This window comes from Oenanthe melanoleuca, chromosome 5 (assembly GCF_029582105.1).
Source record: "Oenanthe melanoleuca isolate GR-GAL-2019-014 chromosome 5, OMel1.0, whole genome shotgun sequence".
Lineage (NCBI taxonomy): Eukaryota > Metazoa > Chordata > Aves > Passeriformes > Muscicapidae > Oenanthe > Oenanthe melanoleuca.
In genome coordinates, this window is record NC_079339.1 from 54915328 (window position 1) to 54929113 (window position 13786).

The 13786-nt window shown below is 45.9% G+C and overlaps 1 protein-coding gene across 3 annotated transcripts in view; it reads right to left on the reverse strand.

Annotated features, from left to right (window-relative positions):
* Nucleotides 1-3390: 3390 nt before the first annotated feature.
* The window catches only part of SYT16 (synaptotagmin 16), a 100477-nt gene continuing 90081 nt past the window's right edge, over nt 3391-13786 (reverse strand). For all 3 annotated transcript variants that reach the window (XM_056492880.1, XM_056492882.1, XM_056492881.1), the window contains one exon: nt 3391-7131. In XM_056492880.1, coding sequence (XP_056348855.1) covers nt 6818-7131 — 314 coding nt within the window. In that variant the 3' untranslated portion in view covers nt 3391-6817. The remainder of the gene's footprint in view (nt 7132-13786) is intronic.

Sequence of the window (13786 nt, forward strand, 5' to 3'; positions counted from 1 at the left end):
ATGTCACCCAGTATTTAAATGCTAAGTCTACCAAATGATTACTTCATTTACTCTTCTTGACAAACAAAACTCTCTGCTGGGAAAAAGTCAATGAAGTTCCAGCTGAGGATACAGCCCAGCAAGACACAAACCACAGCAATGCCAGCAGAGGAAAACAGGAGAAATGTGGTACCAGTTTAATTGGAAAACTTGTGCTTGAGGTGCCACAGAGTGACAAGGGATCGGAGGACAGGTTTTATCCTGAGCACCATGAACATAAAATATTGCTACCAGGCACTGACCTGGCTTGGACCAGACCTCTGTAGGTATTAATGAGAGGATGGGAGATGCAGTGATGGAGACAGCATGAAGGAAAAACACCTGGAAAGTGTTAAGAAGACACAACAGGGGTGAGGAAAGCTGGCAAAATTATATCATTTTTATCCTAGTTGCTAATGAAGAGAGAAATTTGCAATGTTACCCTCAGAGAAATGAAGGGAGTGGGAAGTATTTGGCATGATGAAGTGCCTTCCCTGGAGGTCACAGCTAATTAATGGGGCTCAGGAAGAATCCTGCTTTTTGGTGAACCCTGAATCCTTGTTCCTCACCCATGGCCAATATCAGCTTTTTGTCTCTGGTTTCTCAGTAAGATCAGCCCACACTGGGAATGACACTACAGGGGACAAACATCTCCAGGGTATTTGTTGTCTATTTGATGTCCCCCACCACAGCCAGAGGAAATAAAAAAGTGAGGAGGAAACATCCTTAGCTCCTCACACCTGCAGCCGCCAAAGCAGCTGTGATTTCTGTTAAAGCAAAAAAAAACCAAAATTTCTTTCCAATTTCCTTGAGAAATGAGCAAGTAGCAGATCTGGATGGAGTTTCACAGCTCCCATCTGGCTTTTGTGTTTCTTCCTCAACTATTTCCATCCCCAGCTGTCTGATGCTCACTGGGGCAGCCCAGTGACCATACAGGTTTCTGATGTGTGAGATCACAGACTATCACAGCCTACCTGCAGCCCTCCTTCTGCTCCAGTGATAAGATACCTCAGAGCATCCAGGGGTTTACACTCCTGTGACAGGCAGTACCCAAATCCTGTGCAGGTTCCCAAATTAAGACCAAAACCAGTTCCATCACTGGAATTTTGTCTGCCTTCTGCAAGAATTAGGTTTTCCTTGCTCTGGGTGTAAAGATCAGTCTAGTGAATGAGTTTTGCTAAGGTTGTTCAGCTTTGCAGAGAGATCTCAAAATTCATCCACCCAGGACAAACTCAGGAGCAGAGGAGAGGGAAAAACATCTCACCTTTCAGCATAGGGAGAGCTCAGCCCAGAGTTCTCCTCTAACCCCTTCATTTGTGTAGAGGGTTTGTGTGGAGAGGAGAAGGATTGCAATGCCAAAAGAGATGAATGGCATCTACCAAGTTTTTTATTCAGGCTGCAGTATTGACCTATATCTGCTCTATAAAGGTGAAAAAACATGGATAGCTGTGTGGGTTGAGCAGGAGCATCTTCCTGCTGCCAGCTGGCAAACAGCTTGGGGATTACAGCATGAGGATTAATAGCCTTTGTCATTTGTAAGTGCAGATGCTAACCTTACTCATATGACAGACTGATCTTCTTTGGATTCTGTGCCTGTTTGCTGTTCCAGAAAGATGACCTTGGGCTGCTGTGAGAGACAAAATATTTACACATTCATTTCTTAGGGCCCACAGCGTAGGCTGCAGGGAGGCACAAGCTCACTCTGCACTGAATAAAAAAGCTGTGTGCCTTCAGCAGATCTGGAGCTCAGGAGTCATGCACAGGAACTGGGTTTCAGCTCAGGCTTGATGCCCCTGCAGCCTGGCTGTGCTGCTTTCTGGAGCAGGGAGTGAGCAAATTCCCAGCTCACAGCAGCAGGAGCACACCAAGAGCTTTCCTCTCTGCCTCTCCCCCCCATCACCTTCCCACCACTGCTTGGGGTTTTCATCTCTTGCATGACAGCTCGTTAAATCCTCTCCAGATCCCAAATAAACACCCAGACCAGCTCTGTGGAATTATCTTGGATGACTTTCCAAGCTTTAGGATCTGTCAGCTTCTGGCTGCTTGTATCACAGAGGCAGATGAGCTCAGAGCCAGCACTGCTTCCTGGGCTATGAGAATGTATTTGTTGGGATATCACATGCTGGAGGGAAAAACCTGCCTCCTTCAGAGTATGAGCTTCTCTACAAACCCTGGCTGCTTTGTTTCTTCCCCTCAAACCATAGCTGCAAACATCACACTTAGCACATTTTAAATGGAAAGAGGATGCTCCTGCATACTAATTCCTGTAGGCTCTGTTGTCCTTTTGCAGAGCACAATGCCCATGAGAAAAGCAAGAAAGCAAACACAGAACAGGTTGTTTCTTCTGTCATTAACTTGGTCCACATTGAGGTGGCTGTTCTGTAAATATTTGTGTCAGAGCCCAACAAGTGGACAAGAGAGCAGGGAGGCAAGGTCTTGATCAGGAGCATCACGACTTTGAGATGACCCCTGTGGGAGGAGATAATGGGATGGAGAAGCCATATTCTTTGCTCACCTTTCAGTCCACTTTTTGTGCTGAAGGGCAGGAGGTAGCTGAGGGGCAGGGAGATGAAGTGCTGTGATCACACAGATTAAAAATGATGATAAATATGGGAGTGGAAAGCAAGCTCTGCAGGCACGCCAGCTCCAAGGTCACTGCCAGCTCCAGCTGAAGGGGAAAATGAGCTGCCACCAGAGGAAATGCCTGCTCCTCTGCCAAGCTCCCACCTTCAGCTTTATGCTGGGAAAATGATCAATAGCAGCTGGCAGCCTTTGGATCTGTGCATCCAGGAACTTCTAACGACATCCATGACTGAAGATCAGTCAGCTATGTAAAGCGCCAAATAACTCCTCGGGATCTGCAGCTGCTAAAAATACACCTGAGCATTGTCCACTACCCCGGGAGCTGCACAGCCCACACTGCCCTGAAGGGAAACAGGAACAAGCAGGCCACAGCAGGGTCCAGCTAATTAAAGACACTGGTAAAAAGGAAACCCAGACAAATCAAAGGATGTAGAAGATCATCCAGATAAAGCCTTTGCAAATGGGCATTTCAGTGAGCCACTGCTGCTGCTCCCTGGGCTAAAAGGGGAATCATTGCTGTGGGCATCAGCTGAACATCACCATTATTATGGGGAGGACAGACAGGTGAGATCACTCTGTTCTGTTGTCGATAAACATTAAAAAAGAACAAATAAAGTAGCAGCAGAGAGCTCAGCAGGGCAGGGGCATGCTGGCTGGGGAGAGAACAAGGAAGCTGCAACCAGTGAATGATGCTGTTCAAGATACAGAGATGTATCCAGGGCACTTGCCCATAATTGGGCCAATGCAGTTAATCCCTTTCCACATTTTCAGGCCTTTTTTTTTTTTTCTAATAAGAGAATTCAAATAAACTATAAAGGGATTACAGAGGTGTCAAAAGGAAGCTTATTCTCTTAGAAAACATGAGTGCATTAGGAAACATCTATAATCTAGACCTGTAAGTTCCCAAGCATTCCAGAACAAGGTTATCCATTCCAATCCTGCTCCCTGAAATCCCCGTGGCCTCCTCACAGCTCTTCTCCCCACCTGGAGCCCCACAGAAGCTGAGAGCAGCAGCACCCATGTGGAGAAGCCAGTGGAGCTCAGGGTCCACCACCCTGTGAATCAGGTGAGAGTCAGGATTCCCAATGAATGGAAAACTTCCTGGGAATTCAGTCTTGTCAGCCACTTCCAAAGGGAACAAGGGGTTAAAGCAGTGACTAAAAGGGCAGTGGTGTTTACATAAGAAAGACCATGAGCACAAGCCCAGCCTGTATCAATATTAGCAATGACTAATTCAATCTGTCAATGGGAAGAATTACAGGAGCTTTGGAATATGCCAGAGCTGCTGCAAAGCCTCCATTTCACAGACAGAAGGAAAAATAAGCCACAAAAGCAATAAAAATCCCAAAATATTGCTAGCAAGCACGAGTACCCCCAGCACCTTGCTCATCCCAAGATTCCTAAATTTCTCCATTGCTTTAGTAGGAACATAAAGAACCCCACAAATGCAGTTCTCAAGGCATGGATGTGCCAAGAGTTTTGGCAGTAACTCAAAAAACCTAATGGCACAGCCCTTGTCCCCTCCCTCCAAAATTTTCTGATAAAATATAAGGGTAAAATGTGGCAGTAAGAATGCAGCAACCTGCTTTCCTTGGACAGCAAAGTTTTAACACATGCTTAAGTATTAATTTACTGTAAGTAAACTGTTTTCGCTTTCTTTTCTCTGACTCCTAAAACTCTACAATGAAATTATACATTAAAATTCAATTCCCTTAATGCAATATCTTCAGAAAAGATCTTAATGTGAAAGCAGCATGGAAGTCCAAACCCAGTGTAGTTCATTGTTTTTTTAAAATTATCTTTTTCATTAGGTTTTTTTTTAATCATGCTGTTATAAATCTGGGTTATCTCTAGCTCACTGCTGAAATGTATTATGAATTTTTCACTTTTTCCTTAGCTAATCATGAAGCATAGGCAAGACTTTGCAGGTTCAAGAAGTTCTGAAGAAAATCTCAGTAAATTTATTACACAAACACATTCCAGGTAATAAAATTAATTATAATCACTTGCATATACATTTTATGCAGTTCAGGACAAAAAAAAAAAAAAAAAAAAAAAAAAATGGAGGGATTGGAAAACAACTGGATCAGCAAATGCACCTTTTGAATTGGGCTGTTTCCTCTACTTTTTTATTTTTCCCCAGGAGAAAAGTGTATGATAAATAAAGTCCTATTCTGCTGATTAGCACTCAGATGTTCACTTTTTCTTGCATTGGTAATACATCAGTTTAGCAGTGCAGTCAAAAGCATATTTGTTGGATGAGTTGCATTTGAGCTACACCCTGTTTTGTGTTACAAAGCCCCAGTAGTGCAAACAGACATGCCAGCTTATCTAGGCAGTGGAGGAGAGCCCTCCTGCATAGGATACCCAGCAGATTCCCTGGAAAAATGATGCTCTGACAGGTGATAAGAAGATACAAGAGCGTGGTCTGTAGAATAACTTGTATCACCTGTAGCAGAAGTGCAGATTATTCAGTCTGCCTCCTGAGGACAGACAGAGCCTCTGTGTGACACCCAGAGATAACCTGTGAGTGTCACAGCACTGCCCTCAGCCTGGATGTGATGAAAACCAGCACCAAGGACCAATTTTGGTCGAACAGCCAGTGCCAAAATTTGCATTAGTTAGGTTTGCACAGCACCGTGGAAGCGAAGGAAGTGGCTGTGGTGCAGGGGGAGGCAGAATTTGGTGCCAGGCCTCTGTAAATGGCAAAAACAAACTATAAAGTGATTCAGCACAGACAAACCTCTTCAGCAAAATATTTCCTGTGTCTTGCTGTCATCAGCAGGAATGGAGGAAAGGCAGTCCCCTGCTAGAGAGTGTGGAGAATGGGAGATTGGGCAGCTGATAGCATTTGGAGATCTCAGCACCTCCCTGCCTGCATTCCACTGAGGATGAACATCCTCCTTTGTGTCACACACAGCACTGCAACAACAACCACTTAGGCAAGCAGCAGACTGAGACACATCCTCTATCCATCATCTCCATGACTTCACCCTACAGAGACAAGAAAAGAGGTGAAAATGGAAAAGGACAATGTAGTCTGAAAAGTAACCATGTGACAGTGTCATCACCTTGTCCAGCAAGGCTGCTCCTTGCATTGCTTTCAGCTGGGGGCAGGAAGCACCACTCTGTTCTCCAGTGCTAGTTCAGCAGAGCCAGCAGCCCCTCTGCATCCTATTCCTGGCCTGCAAGAGAGCTCCTTCCCAAGGTTAGGTGACATGGTCTGGCATCCTCTACTGCTCAGCACGCCAAAACCAGTCCCCTTCCATATCTCAAGGAGATATAACAGGACAGCCCAAGACACTTGAGGAAGAGCCCTCAGAAAATTGAGTAGAGCCTTGCTGAATCACAGAAAAACCATGGATCTGAAGCCCTTTCCTGTAATGCTCACAGAAATGCTTTTCTGAATGAACCTCACTTCTAAAAATCACATTAACACATGGGCAAAGTGATGCAGAAAGGAGTGATTCAGGCACAAAGGTGGCTGTGCAGTTTGTTCTGGTCTTTTTTTGGTATTTGTGATGACAGAAGCCATAATTTCAAGTAAACATCTAAACATGCATTGTATAATGCAATATAGAATGGATGCTTGTTATGTCTTGTGCAAACCTATGTCAATGCAGGCTAACAGGTGCACAGGGTGCCTAATTAAAAATACCACTAGTATTTAGTCCTTATATCAATTGTTAGTACAGAACAGTAGTAATGTCTAGGCACTTAAAAGTTGACAGAGAATTCAAGAGTGCTTTCTCATGCTGCCTGAAAAATACATCATCCAGTCTACAGTGGTATCAAATGCTTATTTCTAGGACTTAGAAACACGATAATAAAAGGGAGAGGATGTGATCTGCATGCAGGTTAGCTTTTCTGTGAGCTATCTGCGTGGCAAGAATATTTGCAAACCTTCATTAATATAAATAAGGGAAGAGAGGGAAGTGAGAGTTCACCCCAGAAGAAAACAGCATCACATCAGATTCAGTCCGTGCCTGAATTAAGATTAAGCCTGTGGAAAAATGAGCAAGACAATGGCCAAGGAAAGGGTTTTGCAGGTATTCCCAGGGCTTGTCACTAGGGTTATGTGGATGTAGAAGATGGCAAGAACTTGCTTCCCAGTCCTTGCCACCTTTGATACCCATGACACGGAGCAGGCAGGTTAAAGCTGTGTGCTCTGCTGGCAGAGAACAAGGGGAGAGCAGCCCTTTGTCCCTGGCCACCCCTAGGACTCCAGCAGGGTGTGCCACCTGCAGACCTGTGTGCCCTGCGAGTCCTTCATCTCCTGCCAGTGGCTCTGCTCCTCCTCCCCGCTGCTGCTCTGGCCCATGGAGATCCAGCCCACCATCTCCTTGCGCTTCATGCCGCGCCTGTTGTAGATGGAGATGAGCAGGGTGACGTCGGACAGCTGGAACAGGGCCACCTGGAAGATGAAGGTTTCCTTGTAGACGGGGTTGGGCTGCCCCCGGCGGAGGGAGGTCTTGCAGCGAGACATCTCCTGACCCACCGAGTTCCGCAGGCAGAGCTTCCCGTAGGTGTCTAGGACAAAAAAAAAAAACAGAGGGGATGATGTGTTTGGTGAAGGTGACAGGCTAAATGAAAGTCACAGGTGGACAAAAAACACCCCAAACACCGCCCAAGCAGAGCAGTTTAGTCTGCAGGGAATGACAGATGTAGGCTGGATGGTGCTCCTTGGTAAAATCCATGGGATGAGAAGAAGAAAGCTCCTCTTGGATTTTACCATATTCAGGTGGGGAGAAAAGAGAACTGATGCAGGTATCAGCCCCACTCTCTTGGAAAGAACAGGATATCAGGTATCCAGTCCTAGCAAACCTAAGACTAAGCAAAATTATGAGCATCTCTATGGATTCTTCACTTCAAGTGGTGTCTCCACCTTCCCTTCCTCTCCCTCACAGTCAAGTGTCATGGGGCTGTTTTACCCAGGCTTCCCTTGGCTGCCCTTGCCTCTCCACCACTCTCTATGATCTTTTGCTTGAGATACCAAAAAAATAAGGGTCTTGAAAAGGAGGGGGAAAAACCATGCATTAAAAATCAGTGAAATTATCTGATCTCCCATGATAGTTTCACATTTTTTCCAAATTCTCATATAATTTCTTTTTGTGGACTCAAGGTCCATTTTGTTTACAATTGAAGTGCATACAAGGAGTAAACATGCTTAGCAAATCCAAGGAAGGGATGGTCCAGTTTAGTGCTCCTGTAAATCTACTCTCTCAATTCCTGCTGCCTGCTGTATTAATCAGTTCTTCTCTTCTATGTAGTTGCTAATACTGTGGTGTCAGAGCTCCCAGTGCTCCACAGACCCAGCTCAGTGTAAGTTTTCACCTTGCTCTGCACATGACAGTGACAGATTGCTTGGCTAGACAAGTCCTCTGCTAACCCCTCTGTAATCTGTGCAAGTGAGTATTATTTCAGAGTGTGCTGAAGATAGGAAATAAATAACAAGCCTCCATCTCTTGTCTGCAGCGTTTCTATCCTCTTCTGTTCCCGTTTGATGTGCTATTTTACGCACTTATCTGCTGAGCAACACAAGGTGTGAAATTGCACTTCAGGTGTGAAAACACTTCCACGTCTCCAAAGCAGGGCTTCCCGCTCCTCTCAAACTGTTCCACTGAAAAAGCTGTCAGGAGGCTGACAATCAAGGAGCAAATTGTGAGCCTGCACAGCTGTACAGATATCAAGTTACTGCGGGGAAAGTTCAGCCCAGTCATTAGCTGGGGGTGCCAGCTTGGCTCCCAGTGTGACACTGGGGATGGAGGGATCCTGCCAGCACAGACCAACCTGTCACACAGAAAGGCAAAGCTTTGATTCAATTTCCTGATTGTGTCTGGGAAGGGAAAAAAAAGCACTTTATTGAAAAGTGGACTAATTTCCACCTTAATATTCAGTGTTGAAATCTGTAACAACTTCAGACCCATCAGGGACACACAGCCCAAGAGAGGACCCTGTGTTCCAGCCTGACTCAATGTGAAACCAGACACGACTCCTACAGCATTTGTAGGGATGTCACTGTGTTTGGCACTGACAAACCACAATGTGCACTGAAGCATTCCTCGTGTGTAAGTCCTGACTACTGGTCTAGACTGCAGGGAGCTCCCTGAAAATAAAGATAAGTAGGGGGTTATGGATTTTTTTTTAATGTATTTATCCCTTTTTTCTTTTTCTTCTTTTATCTTTTTTCTGAGAAGGTAATTTCAAAATTTTGAAAGAACTCCACCAGCCTGATTTTTAAATACAAACAAGCAGATAATTAGTACAACTCTCTGTTTGAATTTCAAAATTTTTCTTTCTTTCCACAACCAACCCAATATTACCTCCCTATGCTACTCCAGGGAAAGGTCCCCCACACATGCCTGCATCTCTTTTTCTAAGAAGACAGGGAAAGCATTAAGGTCTAGATTTTAACCTTAGTATACCTTGCTGTCATCCTTCCTTCTGATTTTCACCAGTACTGGCAGATCAGGTGGGATTCATCATACCTAACTGCAGGCACATTCATCTGGACAGTGCCCAGAGGAGCCAACCAAGTCATAATCAAAAAAGCAGATGCCATAATTCAGCAGTGATTTAGCAGACAGTGATACCATTACAGATGATTTAGGTGCTAACACTAAAGCAAGAGCCACAGCTAAAGCACCTCACAGGATACTGTTTCAGCAGGTCCCACTTAATTTTGCAGGCAATGAATGGATGAGTGTCTTACAGTCATAAACTCTGTGATGTCACATCCCTGACTGAGGCCTCAACTTTTGCAAGTGAGGGGTAACACAGCTGGCTTTGAGGAAAAATGAGCAGCACACCACCTATCAGTTAAAGTCAGAAAAGCTGGGTTTTTTCTTTAATATACTTCATATTTCTATATAATTCTGCACCAAGACCCTCTGTTCAACACCAAGGTAAGTGGGGATTCTGCATGTATCATCTGGATCAGGCTGGAAGGGATCTGTGCTCAAGGCAGAGCTAATACCAGGAGCCCTATTCACCCCCAGGAAAACACAGGCACAAAACCAGAGCAAGTGACAACTAAATCAGGCTGCTCATTCTCCCCAAGTTTATTCCACTGGGTGCATTTTACCAGCCAAAAGAATCAAGCTTGCCTGAACAGAAATAAAAGAGTAGGTGTGGATCATATATTTAGCATCTGAAATTTTCTTTGCAGAGTTGTACATACGAGGCTGAGCTGTTATTCTGCTTCACTGACTAAATTTTAAGATTGTAGTTTTCCCTTCCTGCATTGTGCTCTTTGCAGCATCTTTTCAGGTATCTCATCAGAAAACACAGCTTTTTCTTGTGATCCAGTCTGGTCCTCTGGGATGAAAAGCTCTCCCCTCCTGTTGACTTTGCCAAAGAAAATCCATCCCCAGATACACAGTGAAATTGCTGGAGCTACAGCAAGGATGAACTTGATGATTTACTGAGGAATGTATGTGTAAGAGCATCTATTCATTATGAAGGCAAACATTTTCCCTCTAATTACATGCTCAGGTTCAGTAATGGCCTCATTACCGTGGTGTCTCAGCACTCTGTGCTCTTCAGAGTGTTTACTTTTGTGCCACCTCCATCAAACACAAAAGGAAAGGAGATTAGAGCTGACGTTCTTTAAAATGCCTAAGTGCTCACCTTCTGCTTAGACACCCATCTCACTGACATGAGGAACAGAGAGACCTCTCAATATCTGGGAGTGTCTGAGACTGCAGCTTGCCCACGGTTACACAGAAGTCTGGGAAGATTCAAGAACAAAGTCTAATTTTGCCAAGGCAAATTTTAGCACAGCATCTACCAGGCTCTCCTTTCCACACAGGTTTTTGAACAGAAGTTCTCTGCAGAGCATTTTTACTCTGATACTCTCTGGTATGAGTGGACTGGACAATGTTCATGTATACATAAAATATCAACATCTCTGCATTTAACACCAGAGTGAAAAGCACTGAATCAAGGGGTGCTGTGAGAAGCCAGACACATTTTGGGCTAGTGCTGCATCTTCTTACTCCAGAGGGTTGGGCAAAGCTCTCCTCGTGCAGACTGCTCTGTCTCCATCAACCATCAAACACCTCTGGAGAGTTCATCTGCAAAGGCAATCAGTTTTTCCAGGATTCTTCTAATGACCCATTTCTGTCATGATTCTTCTGAGGGAACTAACTGATAATGACAACTCAGGGGAATAATCAACTGTAATTTATGCGTTCCTGTTTTTGGAGCAGGGACCAGAGCGTGTGTTCTGCTTTCACTTGCACTAAGCACCACCATTATTAGCAAAGCTGACCCGTGAGCTAGAGCACTGCAAATACAAAAGCATCCAACCCCCTGCTTGAATTTATATTTAGAAAGGAAGTAAACAAGCAAAGACTCCTGACCCCTCACGTCTGCGGACTGCGGGGTAGCGCACAGCGCCGTTCCCCACCCGCGCTCCAGGCAGGCTAGCTCATTTCCAAAAGCAGGATAACCATGTCAGCATGCTGCAATCCAGACTAATAACAGCCTCAGCAGAAGAAAGCCTTGGGTCTGGAGCTTAATTTCCCCCAGCTGGCAAGCCCACGCTCCCAGCCTACATAATAAAGGCAGCGCCGCGTGGCAGAGCAGCCCCAGAGCTCGGCTCTTTGTGCTCTGTGCAGGCAGCTCAGCTTGAGGGCTCAGTCTGAGGCCCAGAAGACCATTAGTCCTGGCTTTGCCTCCCCTTTCAACCAGCAGTGGGGCAGAACACTGAACATTCACACTCTGGACCGGCTCACTGCAGCTGGATCAGTGAAATAGCTGGGAGGAGAATTAGACCTGAGCTTTTGATCCCAACCCCACGTCATGGAAGTCTGGATTAAGGCAGTGTATGGCCTGCTGTATAAATCACACAAGAGCTGGGAGCTGCCTGCTACGCTGCTGAGAAGCCAACTTTCCTTTCCCTGCTCCACCAAGCCTCTTCTTCTCAGGTTCCCTCTCCCGGGGCTGGCAGCTCTCTCACGAGGGAGAGGCTGGGATCTGGCAACCTTCACAACATGGGAGTCACCAGAGAGCAGACCAGCAGTGCCTTCAGCTTAAAATGCAGCAGAAGAGAATGCACTGCTCCCTGGCAGCACTGTTTGGCCTGAGGAGAGGGAATTGCTGGCATCAGTGACAGGCAAGAGGGGCAGGAGATGAGGGCTCCCTGCAGCACCTGCACAGGTGCTCGGGGAGGAAAATCAGGAAGGAAAGGCCCTTCTGGAGCACCTCAGTTCTTCAGAGATCCTCCTCTGCTGCCTCAACACCCCACATCCACTGCATTCCACAGCAGCAGCCCTCTCCTCTCCTGGGGCACATGTCAGGCTGTTCACCCCCTGCCTGCCCTGCCCAGCCCCGAGCTGACACAGACACAGCCCAAGCAGAGCACAGGCACCTCTCCAGATGCACAGCATGACTCTCCTCTAATAAGGACAGTTCTGCCCTTTCCACATTAGTGCATTGCTGCTGATCAGAGAGGGGGCTGGAGCTTTACCAGAGGAAGCAGGGATGCACAGGTCAGGAAGCAAGGACCCACACCTTCCCAGCAGTGAGAGCAGCAGGGTGTAAGGATGCTCAAGCCTGGTTCTTGTCACCTCCAGCAGCAGTGCCCAGGGGCATGGCTTGATTACACAGCCTGTGACCACATCTCCTGCTCGGTGGTGCCACTGCAGATTCACACTAAACACTCAGCTCCAGCTGAAATTTGGAATTTGGATTGTTCCACTCCAGTAGAAATGGTTTTTTTCTTCTGCTTGTTTCGGAAGGGGAAGAATTTTCTTGTTCACAGCTATAGGGCTGGGAGAACATCACCATTCATCCACTTCAAACATAGTCCTTTGATTCAGAAAGATCTTTATTTCTATACCCAGCAAATGTATCATGGACCAAGCTATGGAAAACATGACTGGATAACAACTCACTGTCCCTGGATGTCTAATTATTATGGAATATGCCCTGCAAAAACCTCACAGTCACTCCTTGAAAGTCCATTTTCCACTTGTTTTGGCTGTGACATTTGTTCTCCTACTCAGTCCAAGGTCCTACAGGTGGTGGGAAGAGCTGTACCCAGCCCATCCACCCAACAGTACCCAGTACCACACACAGCAGTAAGTCCATGAAAATACAGCATATGCTGGTTCTCTCCCAAATACTCTTGAATCTCCAGCAGTTTGTGACTCAAGAACTCCCTCAGTCAGAGGCTTTGTGTTTAACAATCCTCTGTGGAACTTTCTCTGTGAATTTCCCCTGTGCAGCACAGAACTGAGCAGGCTTCCAGCATCCATGACATTCTGCAGAGAGGAATTTGACAGCGTAGGTGAAGAGCTGTCTCCTCTTCAGAACCTTCCTGCTCCCTCCTCGCTTCCTTTTGCCATCCTTTGGTTTCATATCAGGAGGAGACAGCCAATGACTCTTGTCAATTCACTTTCTCAATGACACTTAGAGACCTCTGTGAGTCCTCCCCATCTCCCTTTGTTGCAGCCCCCTTTGTGTGGGAGGCACAGTCTATTCAGCTACAGCTCACTGGAAGCAGTTCCCATTCCCCTGATTGTCTCCAGTGCTCCTCACCACATCTTTTCAGTTCTGCCATATTCTCTTTGAACTGTACACAGTGTTCATTACACCAGTGAATGTGTATTTACAGTCAAATACCAATTTTCTGTTTTGTCCACCTTAAATCTGGGGGTTTTTTTCATACTATTGGTGACCCTTGAGTTGACATTTTCCTGCAGCTATTTACCATAAGCCTAATATTTCACTGCCAAGTGGCTCTGAGTCCATCCAGATCATGTTTGAATTCCACCTGTGTCCCCATGCAATACCTTACACTTCCACTTCACTGCCCAGCTGCTCATTACTGAGACATCCTCCTGGGGCTCCTTGCATCTGGCCTCATCTTTTCCACCCAGAACAAAGCTTCCTTAGCTGTTCTTATTCTAAGCTTACTTCAGCTATATTCATGGATGGGCATCAAGAGGGTGCAGAAGGAGAGGTGGTTTTCTGCAATCTTGGCACTGACTGGCAAGCACTGAGCAGCAGGAAGCTTCTCAGCACATCTACTGCTCTGTTATCCAGTGTCTGGAGGACTGAATCCATCCCAGCTTGACCTGGCACAGATCCCTCTTCTATTACTGATGACATGGGAACATGAATCACAAAGCTTTAGGAGCTCAAGCCAGTTCCCTGTTCAGAGCAAGATATGCAGGTT